This window comes from Oryx dammah, unplaced genomic scaffold, assembly GCF_014754425.2.
Source record: "Oryx dammah isolate SB20612 unplaced genomic scaffold, SCBI_Odam_1.1 HiC_scaffold_26, whole genome shotgun sequence".
NCBI lineage: Eukaryota > Metazoa > Chordata > Mammalia > Artiodactyla > Bovidae > Oryx > Oryx dammah.
The window spans coordinates 40,987,134-41,010,397 of NW_024070210.1; the positions used below are offsets into that span (position 1 = coordinate 40,987,134).

Sequence of the window (23,264 nt, forward strand, 5' to 3'; positions counted from 1 at the left end):
TTACCCTCTGCCCAGTTCCTCCCATCAAACATGGAACCACCTTATTAATGTCCTCAACATTCATCCATAAAGGTGTTTATGAAAACACAAGCAGATGAGAATATATTAAATGTCAACTCAAGCTTCATTAGACTCTTCAAAATTTTAAATATTCACATTTATCTTTTCAGACTTTTATCAACAATTTCCAATTGAGCCACTGAATCAACAACCTTCAAAAGAAAAATTTCCTACTGTTAGACTTTGGAAAAATAAATGGAAAAATAATCTCTCTCTTAAGTAGGGGGCTTCACCTCTCAGACTAGAATATTATGTACATAAGAATAACTGAGGGTCTTATTAAAATGCAAGTTTCTAGGCTGGACTCCCAATAATCCTGATTCTTGGGAGGAACAGGAATTACTTTCTTACTGAGCAACCCTGGATATGAGGATGCAAGTGGTTGATGGACCACATTTTAGGAGACATTACAATGGAAATGAAAGGACTAGATTCAAGTCTGGATTCCCCTCAATTAGTTTTGTGACTTCTGGTTAGAAACTTAGGTTCACGGGATCTTCATAGCATCTTCTACAAAAGGCAGAGACTGGGCCAGATGGTCACCAAGGTTCCTTTGCAAAGGTCCATGCTGTGATCCTGTCACATCTTAGGCAATCCTGATGCACAATAGGCTCCAAAAAGACCAGGGGTTAGTGTGATGTGTCTCTTTTAGAGAAACTTTACAGATTTTGACACAACATAGTAACCTATGGTTTTTCTTCACTTTCGTGCCTGTTTTTTTTTTTTTTTTTAATTTTTCCAAATTGTGGCCAGGTTGTGTATTACAAATAGGTAATTGAGTCAATGTCAGGAGATTCTAAATGGAACAACTCTTCATGCATGGGCATGAAAGTTTTGTTTTCTGCCATCAGCAAAGGGAAATGTGCATGCCTTTAAACAAATCCAAACCTTGGATTCATTAGAAACAGAAACATAATTTTAAAACCAAAGCGTTTTCATTTTCAAGGATAAAGCTCTGCTATTTTTAGAGATGGCACTTCATGGGTGATGGCCCACTGGTGGATCACTACTCAAACACTGACATGCCAGCGTGCAAATAGGCAGAAAAAAGTTCTGTGAGTGGTGTGGGAAAAGTACCTTCCCTACAAGTGTGGGACCCCAGTCTAAACCAGACAAAGACAGCAGCAGCCCACACAAGCTCTGTGCTCACAACCTCTTTGCCCACAGCTTTTAAGTTAGAGGGGAAAACCTGATTGACTGTTTTAAGAGATATTTTGAAAGACTAAAAATTTTAATGAAACATTTTCAACACCGTGTTCATTACTGTGTTCTTTCTTTAATGAAGAGGTTGTATTATAGTTGGATGTGTTTTTTATTTGTTAGTTTTTTTCAGAGCAAGATTTACCTATTAACCAGCACTGCTGCTGCTGCTGCTAAGTTGCTTCAGTCATGTCTGGTTCTGTGCGACCCCATAGATGGAAGCCCACTAGGCTCCCCTGTCTCTGGGATTCTCCAGGCAAGAACACTGGAGTGGGGTGCCACTGCCTTCTCCAATGCATGAAAGTGAAAAGCGAAAGTGAAGTCGCTCAGTCGTGTTGACTCTTAGCGACCCCATGGACCGCAGCCTACCAGGCTCCTCCATCCATGGGACTTTCCAAGCAAGAGTACTGGAGTGGGGTGCCATTGCCTTCTCCAATTAACCAGCACTAGTCTCTAACAAATACTAGGCCCTCACTAAATACTTGGGGAATGAATGAATAAGTGAACAAATGAACCAAGAAGATGTTGTCCTCATGATCTGGTCCAGAGTTCCTTGATGGGCCAAATTTTATCACTGATACTTACTGGGAACCTATTGGGTGGCAAGCACCATTTTAGGCACTGAAGACATGGCAGAAAATAGGCTGAAGGCTCCTGTTTTACCATTGCTGACTTTCTAGAGCAAGAGAGATAATTTTAGGTAAAAAAAAAAAAAAAACAACAAACTTTTAAATATAGTAACATGATAAAGAGGCACTGGGGATATTAGGATGATGAGAGAAAATACAGGGGGCTGAAAGTGAAAGTGAAAGTGCTCAGTTGTATCCAACTCTTTGCGACCCCATGGACTTTAGCCTGCCAGGCTCCTCTGTCCATGGAATTCTCCAGGGCTAGAGTACTAGGCTGGGTTGCCATTCCCTTCTCCAGGGATCTTCCTAACCCAGGGATCGAACCCTGGTCTCCTACATTGCAGGCAGATTCTTTACCGTCATAGCCACCAAGAAAAATCAAAGGGCGGTAGTATACTAAATTAATGAGTTTCATATGAAAAAATTCCTTCTTATGAATAACTTGTCCTGAATGGAGTATTTGGGAAGGGGTCGCATCCACTAAATGTGTTTCAAACAAACTATCTCAAAGCCATGGACCACAAGGTGAACCACCACAAAATGGCCAAATGGCCTAAATTCCAAGTATATACTCATTTCCAAAATGTGTATAAAATGAAGCATTTTTAAAACTTACAAGAAATTAGGCATTAAGCTATAATAACTTCTCTGTGTTTAGCCAGTTCTCTTCTCCCATTTTGCAAATGGATACCTCACCCATATCTGGTATTCTTTTCTCTTGGTTATCATTCTCTTGTGTGATACTCTCCCCACTCTACTCTGTGTGTCCAATCTGTCTTTAGAACTCAAAGTGTGTGCACATCCCATAATTTGTTCCTCTCCTATTCTTTAGGGAATGGTGAAGAGGGGTGCAAAGTTGGGAAGGCACATAGACCCCTGAATCAAGTACAATCTTAAAATGCATATTTCAGGGTGGTGACTTTAATTCTTGTATACATTTTAAAATGCTCTGGAAAAGAGACTTGGAGATGAAGTTTGATCTCTCTAGTGAGCCAGCTATGTAAAAACCGTGCTCAGAATTGAGAAGGACAAACGAGAAGGTATCACGCGTGCTCTGTACTTCACCCGTTCTCTTTCCGAGCATCTGGATCCTTTTATATATACTATATTGTTACAGTGGGTGGTCTGGAAATTCTAGGGGAAGACTGTAATGCTTGGTATGGGCGGCAGGCATTTGGAAAGCTCGAGAGTGACGCTGTGGCAGCTTAAGTGTAGAACAATAAACCTGTGATTAGCTGAACTCTGCTTGCCCATTATCCTTGTCATCATACAGACACCAGCATTACCCTAACCATTACACGACCCCCTGAAAAGGCTTCTGAGTATATACGATTATTTGTCGGACAGTGCCCCCTGCAACCAGATCAATAAAGCATATGTCTTAGAATTATCTGCTGGGACAAGGAAGCCTTTCTGTGATACAAAGCCAGTGGGTTTTATGTGTGCTTTGCCGTGAGGTCAAAGAAAAGACATTTTGGAGGGAGCTGAAGTTCCTGGACTCAATGTCTCCATCTGAATTGCTTTAGATGATTTGGCACATATTTTGTTTCCCTAGTTATATCTTTGTCTTCTCAAATGTTTATTTTCTATTAATAAGATAAAATTAATTAATTAAAAGGCAAAAAGCCACGTGGCCCTCACCAATCTACAAAATAACTATCTACAGTGGCAACTACAAAATAAATCCTAGTTTTTCATTACCATTCATAATACCAATTAAGATGGATTCTTAGAAAACTTCCAAGTGAAATCTGGCTTCGGAACTAAGGTAATAGCCCAAAGAGCTAAGGGTATTTAAAGGGATGTCGTGTATAACTGCAACTGCAGGAATGAGAGAGGTGCCTCAGAGACTGATACTGCCTAGGAAGTATGGTCTCACTTTCTCCCAGACGGGCCAGGCATAGACTGGGCTGCCTCTGGAGGTGATAACTTCCCCATCTTCACGAATGTTCAAAGCACAATAATAATGAACAAAGTTGCCTATGTGCCAATGGCTAGACCAAGCACTTTACATATACAGTCTCAATTAACCCTCTTTAAAACCCCATGGGAGAGCCATGGAATGATTATCAGTTCACAGGTAATAACAGTTCATTGGGGAAGGGGTACCATTTATTGGTGAAATGATGACTAGAGTCTGAGCTCAACCAGGATAACAGCTCAGTCTAACCTACCTTATCACCCCAAACTTACCAAAATGCCTGGCATATAGTAGGTACATCATATATATTAAATACATACATGGAAAGTTCTCTTTTTAGAGAAATAGCTAGCAATTCCTATATTTGGTTAATTTTTATGGCTGTGATTGTTTTAATTTTAAAAAATGGCCTTTGCATAATATTCAAAAAGTACCAAAAAAAAAATCAGAAAGCAGAAAACAAAATTTAACTATACTGTCACCACCCAGAACGAATCATTGTAACATGTTTTGATCCACGTGTCCTTCCTAACACTAATGGATATGTCTTAGCACATAACATAATAAAGGGTTAGTCAATAAAAAATAAAAAGGTCTGCCGAGCTGACCCCATTATTACAAAATGAATAAAAGGAAATCCACCAAATAAAATATCTTGCAGACCATCCAAGAATAACAGAAATACAGTAAGTGTATTATTCAAGTGATGTTCAACATGTTAAATGAAAAAAGAAAAGTCCTAACTTTCCACTAATCTCCTCAGCAAGTAAAAACTCCTATATATTTTGGAGACTTCAAATCTCTTCGTCAAGGGAAACAATTGTTTAACAGTACATAAACTAAAATTGTTTTACTGTGTGAGGCCACTGACTTACAGGTAACAAAATTATTTCTCTTCAAAATTCTAAACAATTTGTTTAAGAAAATGCTGGGGGCAGGAGTCTGGTCTTGAATTCCACAGTGGCACCCAGTGCATGATCTGAATTTGAGACTTAAAAATTTAATAAAGTAACTATCTTAAATCTTTTGGAAGAAGTGAAAACAGGGATATGAAGTCTCACACACCCTGTAAACCATATTTTTTTTTTTACCCAAAGAATATGTTATTCATGTGCTCTGTACATTAGGTCAATTATTAGTCACTTTCTTTGGAGGCTAACCAAAGGCCTCCACCCTGCATTGCAGGGTGTGCTGTAATCATCTTGCAGAAAGAAGAGCAGGTCACATTAATATGTGCTGAAGATAAGAGGATATGGCCCCTGGAGCTTTTGGCAACACATTTCTACCACTGATTTACCACCCTTTTCATTTGCTTTTAAGCAATGGGAGAAAATGTTTCAAGTATCTCAGTAAATAAAGTGAAATAGAAAGGAAAATGAGATCATTTCAACTTGGCTGAAATTAAAGCCTTTCAGCTATTTTGTGTCAACTTGAATTTCATAGTGTAAACACCTATTTCACTTGTCTCTCCACAGCAAGTCAATTTATTTTTTAATTTTATTTCCAACTATAAGTTTAAACAGGACTCCCACCCGCTTTTATTAAGACTTCAAACATGGAGAAATCTTTGAATGTTGATATTAATTTTTCTGTATCATCCAAAATTTAGTAAAGCATATTTGCTATTAATTTTTAACATCTTGTTAAGAACTATTATAACACAGACTTTGGGTTCATGTTTTATTAAGTTTATGTAAAAAGAAAATGCAAATTCAGCCATAACGCTCCCTTGACACGGATGCTTAAAATCACAGACTGTGAGATCTGGAAGAGACTTCAGAGATCTCCTAGTCCAACACGCTGGATTCACGGATGAGCAGTTGGAAGCCAGGGAAGATGAGATGCCAAGAAAAACAACTGGTATCTAGACAATCGTGACTGTTGATTAACAACCCAACAATCTTTGAAAAACCAAAGTATGTCTCAAAGCAATTTACAACAGGGCTATAAAAAATATCACATTTATTTTATTATCTGTATTATATTTCATAGCCTTCGTACTCAGAGTTTGATCCGTGGACCTGCGTCGTAGGCACTACCTGGGAGCTTGAAAGAAATGGCTTCTAAATGAAAATCCATTTTAACAGAATTCCCAGGTGATTTCTACACACATCAAAGGTTGAGAAGGATGAGCCTACACCAGCGCTACTCAAAGCTGGTTCTCACAAAGATTTGTGAGAACTGTCTGTGTCCAGTCTGTGAGGAGGTAAGTACAGAGACTGAGTGATAAACCTCTTGAATGTTGCTGAGAGCGCAAATTTTAAACGTTCCCATCACAAGAAAAAAAATTATATGCTTAGTGATGTATGTTAATTAAACTTATTATGGTGATCATTTCACAATATATATAAGTATCAATCATGTTATACAACTGAAATTAATATAATGTTATATCAATTGTATCACAAATTTTTAAAAAGTAGTAAGCAGTCTGTAGAAACTTTTGTATAAGTTTCACAGAAAATTTTATATAAGCTAAATCCATTTTAGAAATGAAACTTCAGTTCAGTTCAGTCGCTCAGTTGTGTCTGACTCTTTGCGACCCCATGAATTGCAGCACGCCAGGCCTCCCTGTCCATCACCAACTCCCGGAGTTCACTCAGACTCACGTCCATCGAGTCAGTGATGCCATCCAGCCATCTCATCTTCTGTCGTCCCCTTCTCCTCCTGCCCCCAAGCCCTCCCAGCATCAGAGTCTTTTCCAATGAGTCAACTCTTCACATGAGGTGGCTAAAGTACTGGACTTTCAGCTTTAGCATCATTCCTTCCAAAGAAATCCCAGGGCTGATCTCCTTCAGAATGCTCAAACTACTGCACAATTGCACTCATCTCACATGCTAGTAAAGTAATGCTCAAAATTCTCCAAGCTAGGCTTCAACAATATGTGAACCATGAATTTCCTGATGTTCAAGCTGGTTTTAGAAAGGCCAGAGGAACCAGAGATCAAATTGCCAACATCCTCTGGATCATCAAAAAAGCAAGAGAGTTCCAGAAAAACATCTATTTCTGCTTTATTGACTATTCCAAAGCCTTTGACTGTGTGGATCACAATAAACTGTGGAAAATTCTGAGAGAGATGGGAATACCAGACCACCTGACCTGCCTCTTGAGAAATCTGTATGCAAGTCAGGAAGCAACAGTTAGAACTGGACATGGAACAACAGACTGGTTCCAAATAGGAAAAGGAGTGTGTCAAGGCTGTATATTGTCACCCTGATTATTTAACTTATATGCAGAGTACATCATGAGAAATGCTGGACTGGAAGAAACACAAGCTGGAATCAAGAAATGAAACTAGTATTTGTATATTTTTGTGGCATTTTCTAGTGATTTATTATTTATAGTAGATTAAAAATTATTTTTAAGTGGAATTTCACCATAGATAAATCCTTCTATACTGTCCTTCCCTGCTCTCTACTGAGACTAACTGAAAAAAAAAACAAAAACATCAATTGGCTCTCTTCTCAACTTATTCCATGAGCCAGTGCTAACCAAATACTAAAGTCAGACCAAAAAAATCATAAGAAAAGGATACTATAAACCAACATCCTTTATGAACAGAGACACAAAAACTTTCAACACAATACTAACAAACTGAATCCAACATCATATAAAAAAGATTATACACCATGACCAAGCAGGATTTATCCCAGGAATGCAAAGTTGGCTTAACATCTGAAAATCAATAAATATACCATATTAGTAAAATGAAGAACAAAAACCACATGATCATCTCAATAAGTTCAGGAAAAGCATGTGACAAAATTCTATGTACATTCATGATAAAACTCTCAATAGAATATAAATATAAGTAAACTTACTCAACCTATAGCTAACATCAAAAATATTAGTGAAATAATAAATACTTTCTTTCTAAGATTAGAAACAAACCAAGGATATCTGCTCTTGCCTTTTCTCTTGAACTTGAATCCGGGGGTCTAGCCACTGCAATAATGCAAAGATATTAAAAACACACTTTAGAAAAAGTAAAACTATTTCTATTCACAGACAACACAATCTTGTATGTAGCAAATCCTAAGGAATCTGCCAAAAAATTACTATAATAAACAAGTTCAAGAAGGTCATAAAATACCTATATACAAAAAGCAATCATATTTCTATATACAAATGAACAATCTGAAAATGAAATTTAAAAAACAATTTAATTCACAATTACATCAAAAAGGGTAAAATTTATTAAAAAAACTTTAAAAATATAAGTGCAAAATTTGCACAGTGAAAACTACAAACCATTTCTGAGAGAACTGAAGAAATTTTAAATGAGAGAAATGGAAAACTTGATATTGTTAATGTAACATTCCCCCCTCAGACTGATCCATAGATTCAATGCAACTGCTACTAAAATCCCAGGGGGAATTTCTGAAGATATTGACAGGCTGAAGCTAAAATGTGTATGAAAATACCAATGACCCAGGATAACCAAGACAATTTGGAAAAGAGGAATAAAGTTGGAGTACTTCAGAACTTTCTATGAAGCTATAGTAATCAACAGACTATGGTACTAGAGTAGGGGTAGAGATATAGATATATGGAACAGACTAAATAGACCAGAATTAACCCTTCCAAAATTAATTTTCAACAACACTGTCTAGGAAATTCAACAAAATAAAGAGTTTTGTTTTGTTTTGTTTTAACAAACAAATTATACTAAAAAATGTGGATATCTACATGCAAAAAAAAAAATGACCTTTACTTCAACCCATCACAAAAATTAATTCAAAATGGATCACAGACTCATATAAAATCTGATGGCCACTCAGTTGTGTCCAACTCTTTGTGACCCATGGACAGTAGCCCGCCAGGCTCCTTTGTCCATGGCATTCTCCAGGCAAGAATACTGGAGTGGTTTGCCATTCTCTTCTCCAGGGATCTTCCCCATCCAGGGATTGAACCCGGGTCTCCTGCAGATAGCTCAGTTGGTAAAGAATCTGCCTGCAATGCAGGAGACCCCAGTTTGATTCCTGGGTCAGGATGATCCGCTGGAGATGGGATAGGCTACCCACTCCACTATTCTTGGGTGTCCCTTGTGGCTCAGATGGTAAAGAATTTGCCTGCAATGAAGAAGACCTGGGTTCAATCCCTGTATTGGGAAGATCCCTGGAGAAGTGAACAGCTGCCCACTCCAGTATTCTGACCTAGAGAATGCTATGGACTATACAGTCCATGGGGTGGCAAAGAGTTGGATATGACTGAGTGACTTTCACTTTCACTTTCTGCCGCATTGCAGGCAGATTCTTTACCATCTGAGCCACCAGTGAGCCCCTATAAAATCTAAAACTACACAATTGCTAGAAAAAAACTTAAAAGAGAAATTTCTAAGGTCTTAGGCAAGGGGTTCTTAGGTACAATTCCAAAAGCATAATTCATTTTGAAAAAAAGACTGATAAATTGGACATAATTAAAATCAAAAGCCTTTATACTTCAAAGGACACCATTAAAAATAAAAACAGGTAACACTAGGAGAAAATATTTGCAATACCTGATAAAGAATGTGCATCAAAAACCATAAGAAACTCTTAAAACTCAAAAAGAAGAAGAAAAATTACCTTATTTTCTTTCTTTTTTTTTTTTTCATTTTAAAGAATTTTATTATAGGATGTTAATATTCAGGACACCTTCAGAGCACCTTATTCTTCTAATCAGATTTTTGGTAACTGGTTTTAAAGTGTTACTTGAGTATTTTTCCTCATACTGGCTTTCAGGCAAAAGTACTACTTGGTGCTTGTTTAAGAGATGTTAATTTGATTAAACAGTTTATCCTTAATAACCTGAGACATCAATCCATGGATAGCTTCTATGGTAGTTTTACAGCTGTCTCGTGTAGCTTTGGCAAGTTTGTCTTCTGACTTTCGGTCATGTGTTTCTAAACCCAACATGAAACTTCCTCGTCCCAGCTGGCCTTCTGACTGTTCTAATTTTTCAGACAAATCAAAGACCTGACCGGTGGTATAGTCTGCATTCGTAAGCAAGCTAGAGGAACTCAGCGTATTTACCCAGTATTTATTCCACAAAAGCTCAAGCAATTTCCGATCCAAAGAGGATTTGAAATATGAGACTTCTAAGGCATAGTATTGTTTGCAGTGTACACCAAAGTCTTCTATTTTATTAAGTGGGATGGTCTGGTACTCAGAAGGTCCTTCATCTGGAGGCTTGTAGCCCTTTGGATATGTCCTGAAGGCTCCAAGATTCACTTTCCCTGCAGATATTGTTCTTGTTGGGTCAATTACCACTGCTACAAATGGTTCCTGGAACTGCTGATTGAGCATCTGAGTACTAACATCAATTCCAGAAAGCCAGCAGCCATAGCCGGGGTGGCTATGATACCAGCCAATTGCATTTTCAAGGCGGCCAACCTGTTTAGCATTTTCTATGTATGCAGCCATGTACTCATACGCAGCAGCCTGAGCATTCACTCGCGTTTCAGTGCCCTCTACTGGCAAAGCAAAGCTGTCCATAATGATCATGGTCTCACCATCCACCTTGCCCAGCATCAAGCCCATCACTTCCAAGTTGCCTCCTGATCTGGCATGCATCACCATTTTCAGTAGAGCCAATGCTGAGATTTTGCAGTACTTAAAGTAATGATGATCCTTAGTCCAGGGCTTCGCCGCCAGGATTTCTTGCTGTTGTTTCTTGTCGTATTTGTAGATTTCATCGACACTCTGGGCTTCCTGCATGTTGTTGGCTAGCTCCCACGTTTTCTGGGCCATGCCACTCCCGGAAGCCGCCATCACCGAGGAATCGGATAAGCTGTCGCGTCCGCAATCGAGACGCAACTTTATCTCACTACGTTTTCGGGCGTGGGCTCCGGACCCACCCCACCGCAGGTGCAAACTCACACTAGGTTCTCGGGGCAGCCATGACCAGAAAAATTACCTTATTTTCAAAGTGGTAAAAGATCTGAATAGTCATTTAACCAAATAAGATGTATTAAAAAGCAAATGAAAAAATGCTCAACATCATTAGTCATGAGAAAAATATAAATTAGAAGCCACAATGAGACACCATTGCATACCCACTAGAATGGCTACAATGTAGCAGACAAACAAGTGACGGTGAGGATATTATGAGAAACTAGAACCCTCAGACTGCTAGTGGGAGTGTGAAATGGTACAACCACTTTGGAAAACAATTTGGCAGTTTCTTAAAAAGTGAAACATGAATTTAGCATGTAATCCAGAAATTCCATACTGAGGTATCTACCAAAGAAAAATTAAACACATATGGCCAAAGACTTGCTCATGAATGTTCATAGTAGGGTTATTAGCCTCAAAGTGGAAACAATTCAAATGTCCATCAACTAGTGAATGAATGAACAAAATATGATATATTCACACAATGGAATGTTACTCAGCGAAAAAAGGAACAAACTACTAATACACATTAAACATAACACAATGTTATGCAAAATAGACAGATACAAGACTATACATTATAGAAGTCCATTTAAATGAAAGGTACTGAAAAGGCAAATCTATAGAGACATAAGATAAGAAAGCCTTCCTCAGTGATCAACACAAAGAAATAGAAGAAAACAATAGAATGGGAACGATTAGAAATCTCATCAAGAAAATCAGAGATACCAAAGGAATATTTCATGTAAAGATGGGCACAATAAAGGACAGAAATGATATGGACCTAACAGAAGCAGAAGATATTAAGAGGAGGTGGCAAGAATACACAGAAGAACTAGACAAAAAAGATCTTAATGACCCAGATAACCATGATAGTGTGATCACTCACCTAGAGCCAGACGTCCTAGAGTCCAAAGTCAAGTAGGCCTTAGGAAGCATCACTACAAAGCTAGTGGAGGTGATGGAATTCCAGTTGAGCTATTTCAAATCCTAAAAGATGATGCTGTGAAAGTGCTGCACTCAATATGCCAGCAAATCTGGAAAACTCAGCAGTGGAGTTTTTCCAGTGGACTGGAAAAGGTCAATTTACATTCCAATCCCAAAGAAAGGCAATGCCAAAGAATGTTCAAACTACCACACAATTGCACTCATCTTACATGGTGGCAAAGTAATGCTCAAAATTCTCGAAGCCAGGCTTGAACAGTACATGAACTGAGAACTTCCAGATATTCAAGCTGGATTTAGAAAAGACAGAGGAACCAGAGATCAAATTGCCAGCAACTGATGGATCATGGAAAAAGCAAGAGAGTTCCAGAAAAACATCTACTTCTGCTTTATTGACTACGCCAAAGCTTTTGACTATGTGGATCACAACAAACTGTGGAAAATTCTTAAAGATATGGGAATACCAGACCACCTGACCTGCCTCCTGAGAAATCTATATACAGGTCAAGAAGCAACAGTTAGAACTGGTCATAGAACAACAGACTGGTTCCAAATTGGGAAAGGAGTACGTCAAGGCTGTATATTGTCACCCTGTTTACTTATATGCAGAGTACAGCATGCGTAATGTCAGGCTGGATGAAGCACAAGGTAGAATCAAGGTTGCCGGGAGAAATGTCAGTAACTTCAGATATGCAGATGACACCACTCTATGGCAGAAAGCAAAGAGAAACCAAAGAGCCTCTTAATGAAAGTGAAAGATGAGAGTGAAAAAGCTGGCTTAAAACTCAACATTAGATCATGGCATCCAGTCCCATCACTTCATGGCAAACAGATGGGGAAACAGTGGAAACAGTGACAGACTATTTCCTTGGGCTCTAAAATCACTATAGATGGTAACGGAAGCCATGAAATTAAAAGATGCTTGCTCCTTGGAAGAAAAGCTATGACCAACCTAGACAGCGTATTAAAAAGCAGAGACGTTAGTTTGCCGACAAAGGTCTACCTAGTTAAAGCTATGGTTTTTCCAGTAGTCATGTGTGGATGTGAGAGTCTGACCATAAAGAAAGCTGAACACCAAAGAATTGATGCTTCTGAACTGTGGTGTTGGAGAAGACTTGAGAGTCTCTTGAACTGCATAGATATCAAACCAGTACATCCTAAAGGAAATCAGTCCTAAATATTCAATAATGCTGAAGATGAAGCTCTAATACTGTGGCCACGTGATGTGAAGAACTGACTCACTGGAAAAGACACTGATACTGGGAAAGAATGAAGGCAGGAGGAGAAGGGGACAACAGAGGACGAGATGGTTGGATGGCATCACTGACTCAATGGACATGAGTTTGAGCAAGCTCTGGGACCTGGTGATGGACAGGGAAGCCTGGCCTGCTGCAGTCCATGGGGTTGCAAAGAGTTGGACATGACTGAACAATTGAACTGACCGAATTGAAACAGAGACATAAAGCAGCTTAGTGGTTGCTGGGCTGGGGCTGGAATTGTTTGCAAACAGGCACAAGGGATCTTTTGAGAGGTAATGTGAATGATTTAAAACTGGATGATTGCAATGGTATATAACTCTAAACTTACTAAAAAGTATTGAATTTTACACTTAGAATGAGTGAAATTTTTGGTATATAAACTAACCTTCCATAAAGCTGTCTTTTAAAAAATCAATTGGCTTATCAATTATTACATTTACCTTAAGCATGCACATATTATCAACTGTTATAGTCATACACTAAACCCTAGAAAGGCTTCCCAGGCAGTGCTAGTGGTAAAGAATCGGCCGACCAGAACAGGAGACCTAAGAGACAAGGGTTCAATCCCTGGGTCAGGAAGACCCCCTGGAAAAGGAAATGGCAACCCCCTCCAGTATTCTTACCTGGAAAATCCCATGGACAGAGGAGCCTGGTGAACCATGATCCATAGGGTCCCAAAGAGTCGGACATGACTGAAATGACTTAGGACAGAAACCTGAGAAGTCTGAAGTTAGATGCCATCATTCTATTTTAGCTAAATGAACTTACTACTCTTTATGTTTGCCCATTTTACTTACTGGATAAGTTTTGTATTTCTAACCACATGGGGCAGATAACATATTTTCCAATCGTATTTTTCCTATATTTTTTAGAATTCATTTTTTCCAAACTGACCCTAGAACTTCAAATGTTGTTTGGGGGCCTCTGCTACTATAAACTTTGGGAAAACTGAGAAAAGAAAAAGGAAGTGGGAAGTGAGATGTTCATATAACTTTAGAACCTTACAGTAAAAAGGTTATCCTCATGAAACGCTTGATTCCCCAGTACACCATTACTTAAAATGCTTTCACACTTCAAAAACAAAACAAAACCAAAAAGTGCTTCCCATCTCTGTTGAGTGCTTTGGTTAAAAGGGAGCTCACTACATTTAAACTTGGTAGTTTCAAAAGCCGTTCCACCCACAAAGTCTTGCTTAAAGTCAGTTCTTGATCAGTTATTGAATCACTTGCCCCATACTCATTCCTTTAAAACACAAAAACAATGTTGTTGCTATAAACAGAATTTTTGTTTATTCTGGAGCAGAGGAGCTAGAAAAAAAAAGGCTTTCAGCCAACTAAGGAGGGAGAGCTGGCCTAGATGTGCCGGCCAAGCCAGGCAAACTGGCCTCTGCTGGCCAGGCCGCAGGAGATGGGTGAGCAGGTCCCAGAGGAACAGTGACTGGAAGGCATCCTGCCTGCAGATGAATGACCCTGTGTTTACACCTTCCAGAGCCTAGCGAAAAATGGATTTGTTGACTAATGCTGAATGTGAATTGTCTGTTGGAAGGCAGAGATCACAATTCCAACAGACCAGAGATTCAATTCCAAGGCCAAAGACCAGCGTGAATTAGCTGGAAGACTAACAGAAAACAAACGGCAATACACCCTTCAAATGTCAGACTCCTGAGCCACAGCGGGGTGTCACGAGCGTGGAAAGTCCTAGGTTAGCCCAACATCTTACTAACATCCATCAGTCTGAGTTTTGGCTTCCCAGGTGGTGCAGTGGTAAAGAATCTGCCTGCCAGTGCAGGAGACACAAGAGACATGGGTTCAATCCCTGGGTCAGGAAGATCCCCTGGAGTAGGAAATGGCAACCTGCTCCACTATTCTTGCCTGGAAAATTCCATGAACAACTGGCGGGCTACAGTCCATGGGATTGCAAAGAGTCAGACACGACTGAGCGACTAAGCACAGCACAGCATTAGTATGATTTAAATAATACTTCTTATAGGAGTCAGATACAAAGAAATGTAAAATAAATCCTGGGATTTATCTCCCCATCACCGTATACATCACTAGTTTAAACTAGGTACTTTAATGATATATCCAGTCTACAACAAATCCAAATTGGACTAAAGCATCAAATATATTTAAAAATCAAAACACACACAAAAAATCTGAAGAAAGTAAATCAAAATATTTGTCAAATCTTTGGAAACAGGAGAACTTTTTAATCTCAAAGGCCATAGATGAAACCATAAGGAAAAGATTCATATGTCACATTAAATAAAAATATCTGTATACCAATAAAAACAAAAATATTAGGGGAAATATTTAAAGTTAATAAGATAAAGATTTAAGAATTTAATTCTTGAAAGAGTTGATGGCTCTTACTAGAAATGAGCAGGGATTTATTTTCTTTTGCTTACTTAAAAAATGTATATGTTGCTAAGAAAGAGGAGAAACCAGGACTCCAGACAGTCAAAAGCACACATGAGCACACTGACAGTACATATCAAGAACTTAAAGGTGCCAATAGTCATGCTTTAATAACTTCATTTTACTCTAAAAATAGAAAAAGCTCTATGTACAAAGATGTTACCCATGGTGATATAATGGAAAAATAAAAACTAGAATCCAGATGTGCAAAAAGATGGGAACACAGGGTTATATAATATTTTTAAATGTGTACATGTAGATAAACATACAATACAAACTACATTTATGCCCTGATTGCAAAGTAAATGACTTTGTAAAGAAAAATAAAAACTAAAAGTAAGTAAATTCAAGGAAATAGTAACTGTGATTATATTAGTATGTTAGGGCTTTCCCAGTGGCTCAGTGGTAAAGAATTTGCCTGCAATGGAGGAGACTTGTCAGAGACGCGGGTTTGATCCCTGGGTTGGGAAGATCCCCTGGAGCAGGAAATGACAACCTGCTCCAGTATTCCTGCCTGGACAATCCTGTGGACAGAGGAGCTGAGTGGCCTGCAGTCCATGGGGTCACAAAGTGTTGGACGCAACCAAGTGACTGAGCATGCACACGTATTAGTAGGTTAGGTAGTTTTTTCCTCTTTTTCAGATTGTATCAAATGAGCATATTAAATATTAGTTGTCCAGGAGCCTGTGAATATCTCTTCCAACTGCTTCACACTTTTCTGACTTTTAAAAAATACTTTTCACATTGTCGATTATAAACATGTATTATTTTGATATCAGGATATTTTTAAAGAACCAGAATTTTTAAAGGGCTTGAAGTAAAAATTCTGAACATTATTAATGAAAGTTTCTCACTGCTACAACTATCAAGTTGATGAAAAGATGATATGATTTCTGTAAAAAGAAGTTATTTATAATTAAGATCTGTATTTGTGTGGGGAGGGGGATTGGAAGAGGGAAAGTCAACCAACTTTCCCAGTAAAATTTAAAATCTAAAAACTTTCACAAAATCTCTGAAGAAGCACCAGACCAGAAATTTTAGAAAACTTTTTAAAAAAAGCAGCAGCAATTGAATTTGTTTGTTAAAAACAAAACAAAGAACCCACAAACCACAGGAAGCAAAGAGTTCCCAGATAGGAGGGCAGCGCTGGGATCGTCTAAGTTGGTCTGCTCTTAAAATTCTGGAGAGAAAGTATATAGGAAAATCTACACATTTACAAATGGCCATGAGCTCTTCTGTCTAGGAAAGTGTGATGACAGTTGTCTCTGGAAAGGAAAAAGCAAAGTAACTAGGAAGAAAAAGAAGAGAAAGACACCAGCTTTTTTGGATATGTTATGTTTGTTCATTTTACAAAGAGGCAAAATCATGAAATGCTACATCTGTTAACACTAGGTGGAAATTTTACATATTGTTGTCCTATTATTCTCTGTAATTTTCTACATTTCAAAAAAAATTTTTAAACAAGAGGCAAAGAGCACTGAAAGTAGACAAAGCCAACCAGTGTTTGGAAAAAACTTTAAGTGTGAAACAGCAGGAGAAAAAGAGGAAATGGGTGTGGTTCCCCTGACAAATGAAGGGTACCTGCTGGCAGGCAGCCCCAGAGAGGAAGAAGATGGGGAGGTAGGCAAGGACCAGATCCTGAGAGGTCTTGTTTCCCAAGCTTAGGAGTTTGAACATTATCCAAAAACAGGAAGTTAAAAAGGCATTTCAATTAGGAAAGAGATCTTTCTTTGAGATCTATCTTTTGAGACTCTCAAGTTTTGAATGGATAAGGCAATGGCACCCCACTCCAGTACTCTTGCCTGGAAAATCCCATGGACGGAGGAGCCTGGTGGGCTGCAGTCCATCGGGTCGCTAAGAGTCGGACACGACTGAGTGACTTCACTTTCACTTTTCACTTTCATGCATTGGAGGAGGAAATGGCAACCCACTCCAGTGTTCTTGCCTGGAGAATCCCAGGGACAGAGGAGCCTGGTGGGCTGCCATCTATGGGGTCGCATAGAGTTGGACATGACTGAAGCGACTTAGCAGCAGCAGCAGCAAGTTTTGAAAGTTTGTATTTTTGCATCTATATCTATATCTGTTGTTTAGTTGCTGAGTCGTGTCCAACTCTTTTGCAACTTCACGGACTGTGGCCCACCAGGTTCCTCTGTCCATGGGATTTCCCAGGCAAGAACACTGGAGTGGGTTGCCATTTCCTTCTCCAGGGGATCTTCCTGACCCAGGGATTGAACCCACATCTCTTGCATTGATAGTCTGATTCTTTACTGCTGAGCCACCAGGGAATCACTTATTTATATCTACACAGTCTGAGTTATGTGACAATTATGGTCCAGAACACATAACACAGTCCAAATCAGATGTTGGAACTGGCATAACTGTAGCTCACATGGTACAATGAATGATATTCTATCACATCACTGTACTAAACACCACTACTCACTATATTTCAACAGAATCTAATAAATCATGAATTAAAGAACGTGGCTTATTATGTAATAAAAAAAAAAAAGCCCAATGCCTATTATTGTAAGACAATAAGCTTTTACAAACTGAAATGGATGGGCAGTTGGGTATTAAATAAGCTTCAGCAAACATAAAATCACAGTTTTAAGGAAACTAATCTCTATTATGCTCCTAAAACGTGGCTCTCAATTACCATTTGTGACCCAGCAACTAGATCTCGGATTCTCATCAGTCCCTTGAAGTCTGTCATACTTCCTTTAACCTGGCAAACAACTAAAGAAAAACTGCAAATGAGACTTCAGGTTTCCAACTGAGCCTGCTCTCTTGGGAAAGACTTTGTTGGCAAGAAACCAAGGTCAGCCCCATTCAGAGACTCTTCTCCAAAGAGCCAGCTGGGCAGACAGGCCAGCATCCCATGGATTTCTAGAAGCTAGCAATGATCACCCTTCCCTGCAGATCCCTGGTATATTCGGCCTGTTCATCCTACCTGTTCATCCTGAGTTTAGGGCTCCTGTCCTCATGGTGGGGAGCAGGGATCATAAGAATGGGTGATCCTCGGGGCCTGGCACTGGCCTAGTCACCTCATTTATTCATTTACAACACACTGCTGAGTCCTCACTAGGGTCAGAAACACAACATCAGACCCTAACACACAAAGATAAGTAAGACAGAGCCTCTGTCTTGGGTGTATAACCTACATGAGGAGACAAGAACATAAATGGGAATGACAATATGGATGTTATCACAGAAGGGTGTACAAGTTGTTTTGGAAATAGTAAAGAAATCCTTCTTCTGCAGTAGGGTGAAGGGTAAGAAGCTTTCCTATCTGGCAGGCCAGTAAGCAAGGCAAGGGCATGGAGGTATGGACAAGTATTGCAAAATGTGAACTGTTAGATGTGAAAACAAGACACAAGCACAGAAAGGTATATAAGTTCCAGATTGCAAATGGTCGGGAGGCTCTTGCAAAGGAGTCTGGACTTTTTCCTAAAGACAGTCAAAGTTGCTAATTCAGGTGTATGTTTTAAAAATATCTCACATCTTCCCATTCAACAAATACGTACTAAGCATCTATTTTGTGTAGGCACCATGTACAGACACATCCATAACCTAAACACCTTCTACTCCTCTTATTATTATAAAGAATATATAAACACAATGAGTTAGAAATATTCCAAGAACTGGTAAAATGATCAAGAACACAGGAAAGGTCAAGAGTGTGCAGTGGCTTCCAGATGACATGTGATCAGGCCAACTAGGAGTCTCCCATTTGGAAACTAAAGTAAGATATAAAATAGCACCTGATTTTTATGAAAATCACTGTGACTTTGTTCATTTAATTTTTTTGGTTGGAGATGGGATACTATTTTTAAAATTTTTTATTTATATTGGAGTATAGCTGATTAACAATGTTGTGTTAGTTTCAGGCGTACAGCAAAGTGATTCAGTTATATGTATATCTTTTTCCAAACTCTTGTTTAAAATGCCAATTAAAATTAACAAATATGGATGGTAAACCCATTATATAAAAAGATAATAGTACTGAAGGTTTGGGGATTATACTAAATCAAATTAACACAAGAACTACCACTTTACTACCCAATAGCTGGGCATTCCTAGAGGCTAAACAGAAAAACAGGTTCCAGAAGATTAGAGACTGGAAACGGTTCATGTATAAATAACATGGAAGGCAAGAGTATCCCCTCAGACATAACCACTGTTCACACTCACAGATGACAAAATTAGGCTGAAAGGACTGTCATCCTAACAGCCTCTATAACCTGGCAACCAGTCATTATAAGCTAACATGAATCTCTCCATACTCCAAAAAATGTCCTGGCAGGGAAACAGCAACCCTCCTTTAGAGCTCTTCCTATTCCTTAGCCTAAGATACCAAGCTGGAAATCAGCAAATGGGAGCTGGGAAATGACAAGGTAAGACGGTCATAGGGAGCGGTCTTGCCTATTTGTCTAAAGTATTATGAAGTCTCAGTACATTTGACTCATCAATGGAAACACTGAAACACCTTGTCAAGTCAATGCTTTTCAAACTGCACTCCAGTTTGCTTACCTCCAAGCTCCATTTGCTCTGGCTTCATCTTTCCATTCACAATGAGCTACCCACAGTTTCCCTGATAATGCTGTTTTGTTCTTCCAGACCAGGTCTTTCTCTTCATCAGCTCATACAAACCCTTCCAGGTTCCACAAATCCTTAATTTTCCATTCCTTAAGAAAAATCTTCCTTGACCCCTCAGTCTGACTTAAATACTTCTTTGTTTCTAGATTCTTATTACTCCTTGTTCAAATGTCCATCCCAGTGCTATAACCCTACCCTGGACTGTCCTATTTGAAAAATTAGATTTGAACCAACAGAATGTAAGTTCTGTGAGTACAGGAATCTTGTTTTATTGGTCTTTGTGGCCTGGTATATCCTAGTAAGCGGGCTTCCCAGGTGGCTCGGTGGTAGAGAATCCATTGCCAACCAGGAGACTCAGTTTTGATCCCTGGGTCGAGAAGAACTCCTGGAGAAGGAAATGGCAACCCATTCCAGTATTCTTGCCTGGGAAAACCCATGGACAGGGGAGCCTGGTGGGCTATATAGTCCATGGGCTCGCAAAGAGTCAGGCAGTACTTAGCGACTACACAACACCAACAAACATCATTAGTAAGTACTTGCCAGAAGGAAAAAGGAGTGAGGGGGAAGGGAAAAAGGAAAGTCTGACCAAAATAAAATTTTGGTTCATTCATTCAACAAGCTTTCATTGAGAGCCTACTCTGTGTCTTCACTCTGACAGTGAAGAAATAGAAAAGTAGCTGAAAGTGGAGGTCATAAAAGTAACTCCTCTGACTCTTTATGAGGACCCCTATCCTCATAAAATTTAATTATGTAGTGGAAGAGCTAGATCATTGATATGCTACAAAGTGTGTTGGGTGGAAGAAGAGGCAGGGAGCATTGCGAAGCATAGAAGATGGATTATGGGGGTCTTGGAGGAGAGGGATGCTGTGAAAAACAAACTACTATGCTTCCCATTCAATGCCTCACCATCAATCTTTATTATTTTTATTTCCCTTCATATAAGGAATTCATGCTTTCCTCCTTCAGCCTCCCTTTCAATGGCAATTCTTTTAAAGCTCATAATTCTCTAGTCATTTTTTTTTAACCTCAGCCTTTTTTTCTGATGCCCAACATCAATTGGGCTATAAATCTGTCATATACTACTACTAGTTTAGGCCTCTCCAAGTTATAACCCATGTGGTCCAGCCAAGATACAGAGATTCCCAAAAATGCTTTCATCATATCCCAGCTGGAATCTCTTAATTCATTATTTGCAGGTCTAGCCAGTACCTCCAATGAGCACTTGCAGTACAGGAATAACTAGGTCACAATCATGTTCTCAGGGTTCTCAATCCCTAATTACAGTTCTCCCATGATAAAGGGATCTGTGTACAAATTTATGTGAACTAAGGTTTTTCCTTTCTCAAGCCAACTAATACTTTCTCCTGTGTAACTTGAGTCAGAAACTCAGTTCTCGAGATAAAGTATTTCAGGTTTATGAACCACTGATTAACTCCAAGGGAACATTCAAACATCTACCACCACTCTTTCCTGGCCCACTTAAATTATACTTTATTTTTTCCCCATTTTATCCATTGTAATACACTCTGGCATTTGCACAATAAGAATGCAATCAGGAAACAGACGAATGAGTCTCTTAAATAAACATAGCCTGTTCTTTCCCGAATTAAAAGGTCCAAAGAATGCTCACTGCCCCTCCTTCCCAGAAGACTGCATAGTCAACAGCTTGTGATTACTCAACAGTGTCATTTTTACTTTTCTATTTTGTGTGTTGGTGATTCTCCATAATGCATGAATTAATTAATGAAAGTTAGGAAGTGACCTACCAAACACAACATGATCATCCTATTTGCAACCCCTTCCCATAAGATCTGAGATGGCATACAAGGTAAGATTAGCATATTTATGATATATATTTTGTTGTAAAAGCAATCTCCAGTTGGCACAAAAAATGATGGATTTGTGCAGCTTAACAATTCAATTCAAAAAGAAACTAAGCTGCTATTACATGGTTGTTGCTAGAATGATACTTTTCATACCAAAAAACGATCTTGGAAGAGGCTGTCCACAAGAAGAACTCAAAGATTTGAATATGTATTTTTGGCCAGGCATGGGAGAAGGGAATTAAAAGTGATTCTATTAGTTCAAAAATATAAGAAGAAAAAAAAATTTTTAATCAAAATTTCAAAAGTTGGCAAATGGTTCAAATTCATTTTTAGCTCATTTGTTAAAAAAGAAAAATAAGGAAAAGGATTCACACATCTCCAAGGTAAAGAGGACAGGATACCTCTCTCTCCATGTGTGCTCAAAAAGTATGTTCAGGGGATGAACTGAATATTATAGACAAGACAATACTTTTGCTGGTAATAATGTTATTTTTTCAGGATGTGTGGTAACATTGTGAACCGAATGGACCAGACATGTTTGTGGTTTGACTATCCTCTGTTAATATTCCATTTCTAGACCTGCGCTCTCCAAAGTGCATCCTGTGATTAATTTTAAGTAAAAAATGTCAGCCGCAAAAACACATCTCCAACTTGGTGAAGCTTGTAGACACTTTCAGTGACCGTATACCCAAATGGCGAACACAGCTTAGAAAGGAGGACAAGCCATGCAAATGCCATGTAAGGATCAGAGATGCCACCAGGAGCAATGAAAAGTCTTATGGGGTGTCATGATAAATGTCTGAATGTAGCAATTATAGTGACAAATGCTAAGTCGTTCTTCATGTGTGTATGATGGATAGTTTCCTGGCAAAAATCAAATCTTGAAAATATATTAATTGAATTTAGGACTAATTTCATGTATGAAATGAAATATTTACGTGAAACCTATATGTCTGTGGCTTAGTTTTAATAATGGCCCTTCTTTTTTCTTTTTACAATATGGTTTCAAATACATACAGTTGAACATATGTTTCTAACACCCTCTCAAAAAAGCAAGGAAGGGAGTTGGTACTTCCATTTTTTATCTTCTGTAACGTCTCAACTTCCCAGAAGTTAGGCTTCTGTAGCCTATGGATGTTTGGACTAGCTCGGGACTTTGAAGAACAATGAGAGAAAACTTGAGGCAATCTTCTAACGCAGAGGTGGAGTTTGTTGAACTAAAGTCTCACTTCAGTTACATGAATCCAGAGAATTATGTAAGACAAGAACACTCTATGTCCTATCCCTTTACAAAGTATTAAGGAAAGAAAAATTAAGTTATAAATCAGGGCTTTTCAGGCACCATGTCCTAGGAAGCATGAATTCCATATTTACTCAAATCTATGCACACTTTGAGGAGAAGGCAATGGCAGCCCACTCCAGCACTCTTGCCTGGAAAATCCTATGGACAGAGGAGCCTGGTAGGCTGCAGTCCATGGGGTCACTAAGAGTCGGACACGACTGAAGTGACTTCACTTTCACTTTTCACTTTCC

The 23,264-nt window shown here is 38.8% G+C and overlaps 2 protein-coding genes across 2 annotated transcripts in view; both read right to left on the minus strand.

The window, feature by feature from the left end:
- Nucleotides 1-23,264, minus strand: part of FBN1 (fibrillin 1) — a 273,407-nt gene that overhangs the window by 175,291 nt on the left and 74,852 nt on the right. The window lies entirely within an intron of this gene.
- Nucleotides 9,391-10,692, minus strand: LOC120852957 (COP9 signalosome complex subunit 5-like). Its single transcript, XM_040226470.1, has one exon. The coding sequence runs from the start codon at nucleotides 10,560-10,562 to the stop codon at nucleotides 9,558-9,560; it is 1,005 nt and encodes a 334-aa protein (XP_040082404.1). The 5' UTR covers nucleotides 10,563-10,692; the 3' UTR covers nucleotides 9,391-9,557.

What these genes read in the sequence shown, in the direction of transcription:
- LOC120852957 (XM_040226470.1), bottom strand. Translation starts at nt 10,562, where the DNA reads ATGGCGGCTTCCGGGAGTGGCATGGCCCAGAAAACGTGGGAGCTAGCC.